The sequence below is a fragment of the Oryx dammah genome, unplaced genomic scaffold (genome assembly GCF_014754425.2).
Source record: "Oryx dammah isolate SB20612 unplaced genomic scaffold, SCBI_Odam_1.1 HiC_scaffold_16, whole genome shotgun sequence".
Classification (NCBI taxonomy): Eukaryota; Metazoa; Chordata; class Mammalia; order Artiodactyla; family Bovidae; genus Oryx; species Oryx dammah.
This window is the reverse complement of record NW_024070200.1, coordinates 657,812-662,962: the sequence shown is the minus strand read 5'-3', so window position 1 is coordinate 662,962 and position 5,151 is coordinate 657,812. Positions and strand designations below refer to the sequence as shown.

General features: G+C 65.8%; 1 protein-coding gene across 1 annotated transcript in view; it reads right to left on the bottom strand.

Annotated features, from left to right (window-relative positions):
- Positions 1–1,622: 1,622 nt before the first annotated feature.
- Positions 1,623–5,151, bottom strand: part of AHNAK2 (AHNAK nucleoprotein 2) — a 19,020-nt gene continuing 15,491 nt past the window's right edge. Inside the window, exon 7 of the mRNA XM_040256809.1 lies at positions 1,623–5,151. This exon is cut by the window's right edge and continues 1,262 nt beyond it. Within this exon, the coding sequence (XP_040112743.1) occupies positions 5,091–5,151 (61 nt within the window). The 3' untranslated portion in view covers positions 1,623–5,090.

Sequence of the window (5,151 nt, the reverse complement as noted above, 5' to 3'; positions counted from 1 at the left end):
AGAGGATGCCATGGCTCCATGCGGGCCTCCCAGGCATCCAGCGGGTCCGGGAGCTGGTTTGTGAGTGAGCTGCTGCCCCCGGTGGCCCCCCGCTGCCCCACCCCAGCTGTTTCCCAGGAGCAGTGGAACCCCAGACCGCTCTGCTGCCCTGGCCGCTCGGCCGCGGTCCAGGCTCTGATGGGGAGACGGTGAGGGCCCACAGCCAGGGCAAGGCCTGCCCCACATGTGGTAGGTCTGGGACCAGCCACGGGGACCTGCCCCAAAGCAGAATCCCCCGGCCCCCCGGGAGACCCAGCGTGAGCAGGCTCAAGAGGCCTGGGGGCTCCTTCTGGGGTGTGGGGGACAGAGCCTGCCCCCGAGGGCCCTGGGCCCAGGCCCTTGTGTGGACGGCTCCGCTGCCTGGACAGGGGGCACCGGCCGCCTCTCTTGGGACAGGTGGGATGAACAGGTGGTTAGTGGCACGGGGGGCTCGCAGCTCTCGCCAGAGGCTGACCCTCGCTGTGGGACGCAGGAGGGTGCTGTGAGCTGTCCGTCAGCCAAGCCCGAGGCAGGGCCCCGAGAGCGGCCTCCAGCTGGCAAGGAACAGGTCCCTGGGCCACCCAGCCGGCAAGGAACTGACGCCGCCGGCAGCTCCGTTGAGTTTGGGAGGCGGCTCCTTCCCAGGTTGTATCTGGGGATGAGACGGGGGCCTCATGGGACGAGGCTGAGGGCTCCGCAGGGCCTCCAGCACCACGGCCCCAGTAAGACAGACGTGACTCTGTGTGCAGAGAGGCATGGAGCCCACGAGCCGGCTGCCCCCCGCTACAGTGTTCCCGGGGGGGCTGGGCTCCCCCCGTCTTCTCTCCCAGGGCCGAGAGAGGCTCCTGTAGCCTCCTGGACTGCAGGACCAAGTCCCCACCGAGCCCCCTCCCCAGCTTCCAGAGGGTCCCACATCCCTGACTGGGGGCCCCTTCCCCACCGGCCCCCACGGGAGATGAGACTTCCCTTGGGAAGGAGGGTGGGGGAGGGGAGTGGGCTGCCCTCTGGGCCCAGAGGCCCCCAGCTTCCCCGGCCCTCCCTCAGTGCTGAGAGCAGCTGCCCCTCTCCGAGCAGAAGGAGGCGGCTCCAGGAACCTTCCCCGGGCAGCAGGGAGGGGGCCAGGCTCCAGGTCCCCCCATGGAGCGCTGCACGCCCACAGGCCCAGAAAGGGCGTCTGAAGGCCACAGGGAGGGGTTGTGACTCTGAAGGGCTGTAGGACACTCCCTGACCTTGTTCTGAGTCTGCTCCTGTGGGTGGCTGGCGAGGACGGCCACCGTGGCAGAGGGAGCCCGGAGCCGGGCCGCCATCAGCGAAGCCTCCGGGTCGGGGCCCTCCGCCCCCTGGGCAGCCCCTGTGCTGCCCACGGCCCTCGCCTGGGGCGGCCTCCCAGCTCAGGGCAGCCTGTCCCCGGCCTCTCGGTGGAGCCCTGGACCCGCACCTTCCTCCTCGGTCTCTTACAGCTGCGGGCGGGGAGGAGGGCCCGAGCAGACAGGTGTGGGAGCCGCCTTGACTCTGCTGGCAGAGCAGCCTAGCAGCACTCAGGGGGATGTGTGCGGGAGGAGAGATGGGCTCCACCCAGAACAAAACGCCTCGCAGCCGAAACGGGAGGGGTGCAGCGCTTTATTTATCGCCCGTTTGGCGTCCAGGGAGCAGCCAAGTGGGTCCCATCTTCAGGCACACTGAGGGGCTGGGGCCACGCACGCCCGAGAGGGCACTGGCGGGCAAGTGGACACCCACGGATGGCTGGTGGGAGCTCATGGACGGATGCCTGGACCACACTGGCAGCCAGCTGCCCCCAGCCCGGCACAGGCAGTATCACTCAAAGCATCCCAGGGCTTGCCTCAGCGAGACGGCCCGTGAAGAGTGGGCTGGTTCTAAGCAGGCAGGGAGAGGGTCTCTTGGACTGTGGCAGACTCTGCCAGAAACAGGGAAACAGCCTTCACCAGGAAGCAGCAACCATGTCCTCGAGGGGCTCGTGGGCAGGGGTCTTGAGTAACACATGTCTAATAAAGCCCCTCAGGAGCCCGGGACACTCCTGAAGCAGTTTCGGGAGGGCCCGGCAGCGGGGGCCCCTCTGCTCGCAGCCGGCTCCGCTTCGCCCACTGCTCTGGGGGTCACGGCGGACACTCTCGTCCACATGCGGGTGTGGGGCACAGCCTCCACCTCCTTCAGTCCTCACTGGGCAGCAGGCCCGGGTGCAGGCTCGTCCAGGGCCCCCGGGTCTGGCTCCAGCAGGATGAGCTTCGTGCTGGCCCTGGGCGTGGCCATCGCCCCGGTGCCCGGCACCGTCTCCCCCCTGTCCTCAGGGGAGAAGCTCTCGCGGGCATCAGAGAAGGCAGCCGCTTCTTCCCGCAGCTTTTGCCCTGCCGGAGCCGCCTCATCCTCCGAGCTCTTGCTTTTCCTGGTGGGGGAGGAGGAGAACCCTAATTTGGGAAATCGGAACCAGCTGGCCTTCTCGGGTTTCTCGGGCAGCTCTGCCTCAGGCTGCGAACCCGGTGGGGTCTGGACGGGGGCCGGCCCGTGGGCTTCATCTTTGGAGTCGGCACGTGTCTCTTCAGAGGAAGAAGAGAAACCGATGCTAGGAAGCCAAAACCGGAACAGACTGGAAGACCTCTTACCTTCCGGCTTCTCTTTTGGAGCCTGGTCTCCTTTGGAGAGGCCCGCGGCTGCCTCCTCGCCGTCCTCTTCTGGGGGAAATTCGAGGATCTCTGCGGGCTCCTCATCGGAGCAGCTCTCTGTACCCGGGGGGCCAGAGTGCAGGTCGGCAGTGAGCGCTGGCCCTCTGGGTACGCTGACGCTGGATGAGATCACTTCAAATGGTTCTCCGGTGTCTGGCTGCAGGTCTCCAGAAACCGGGTCTGCTCCAGGGGCAGCGTCTTCAGAAGCCTCCTGCAAGCCCCCTGTCAGTCGGGAGTCTTGGACCCTCCCCTGCGTGGAGGGCTCAGGGATCTTCACTTTCAGCAACGAAAATCCGTAGGAAGCTGTTTGGATCTCAGACGCAGGGATCTCTGATTCCCGCACAATCTGAGTGGAAACCGCCTCAGGTCCCAAGCGGTCAGCTAGTTCTGGCGTCACTCCGTCGTGTATGCCGACCCCGGCACCCTCTCCCTGAGCACTGTGAATGTGCACTCGGACCCTGGAAGCTTCCGGGGAGAGGTCAAAGGCCACTGGCTGCTCCCCAGGAGTCCCAGCGCCGGCCTTCAGGATGCTGGCACCCCAGGCTCCCGCGCTCTCTGTGCACAAGGCGTCGTCCAGGCTGCTCCCGGCGCATTGCACCTCCCGCACGGCAGGGATGAAGACATCGGCCTCCGATCCGGGGTCAGGGAAGGCGAACCTCGGCATGCTCAGCCTTGGCAGCTTGACAGTTACCACAGAGCCCTCCCAGGGCTGACCCACGCTGACCACAGAAATCTGGGATGGCCCGTCGGTCCTGGACACCTTCAGCTTAACTGGGCCTTCAGGCTGGGGGGACCATTTCTCCGCCCTCCCCTCTCCCCTGGTGAGGTCCAGGCCTGCAGGCCCAGCAGGAGGAGCTTCTGTTTCCAAAAGTGCCCGGCTGGGCATCCGAAGTGGAAGGGAGCCTTCGCCTGGGCGGACCCTGATCTCAGAGAAGGACAGGCCCTCAGGGGGTGCCCCCAGAGGAGGCGGGTGTGGCGGCGAGCCTCTGCCGTCTAGGTTTATCTTTAGCATGCCCGCATGCGATGCGCTCTTCTCAGCTGGCTCCAGGGGTTCAGGCGCCTCCACCTCTGACCCTAGAGGCCCCTGAGCCGTGATGGGAGCTGGCCCTTCTTCCCCCAGTGCACAGGCAGCAGGCATGGGACTCGGTGCCCCAGGCACCCCCTTCTCCCTGGCAGGGTGCCGGATGATGGGCAGGTGGAGGGCAGGCATCCTGAACCAGCCCCCCGGAGCGGCTGTGCCCCCCTCCATCGGGGCATCCACACCTGCAGCTCTGCACAACAGCTGGAGGTGTTCTCCTGGTGACGAGGCTGTCCCCTCGCCGGGAGGCTGGCCGGCTGAGACATCCCCAGACCTGAGCCCTTGGCTGCCATCTGCCAGGGGCAGGCCGCGTGCAGAGTCCAGCCCCTGAGCATCGCTGAGGGGGCACGGGACAGGGGCGCGTTCTGCGGCCTGACCATCCACCACATGATCTGCTGCGTCTGGGCTAGAAAACCAGAACTTTGGTCGATGAAACTTAGGAAAAGTCACCCGACCATAAGATTCTAGAAACAGGGGGTCCACAGGGCTGGCAGGACCATCGGGTGGGCCTGGAATGCTCTCATCGGGGGGCAAAGTGGTGGGACGTCCTCTATCTTCCTGGGAACACGGGAGGATTTCTGGAGGGAAATCGGGGGCGTCAGGAACAGTCACCTGGTACTTGATGAGAGTGACCGCCTCTGGAGAGGCGGACGAGGACGCAGCGTGAGAACGGCTGACGTCAAGGCTGCCTGAGGAAGCACTAGGCCAACTCATGCGGGGACACGGCACGGACGGTTTATGGCTAGAAATATCCGACAAGGCAGGACCCACACCAGAAACACTTGGGGGCAGAGAAAGGTGAGGATCGCTTTCAACCAGGATCGAACCCTTGGAAGATTTCCCTGGTGAAGAAAACAGCCTTGAAAAGGTAAAATGGGGTTTTTTGACATGGATTTTACCGTCATCTTCAGTTTTCAATGTACACACGCCGGCAGACACCTCCTTGTCCCCCAGGGACAGGTCGGCCTCCAGCTTGGCGCCCGGGGCCTGGCTGTGCACCTCCACGCTGGGCGGCGACACCTCCACGTCGGGGGCGGCCACCTCGGCCTTGGCGCCCTTCAGGTCCAGCTTGGGCTCCTTGATGTCCACCTGCGGGGCTTTGATGTCCACCTTGGGCAGCTTGACGCTCGGCACCTTCACCGTGGGCAGGTGGGCCTTGATTCCGACTCCCGCCGCCCCTTCCTTGAGCTCGGCTTCGGGCAGGGGGCCCTCCGGCAGCTTGACGCCCACCTCGGCGCCCTTGACCTCCAGCTCGGCCGAGGGCAGCTCCACGCGGACCTCACTGGTCTTGACGTCGGCCTGCACCGAGGGCAGGGTCACCTCGGCCTGGGCCTTGGGCAGGGACACGTCCACGGCGGCCTCGATGGCCTTGCTGGG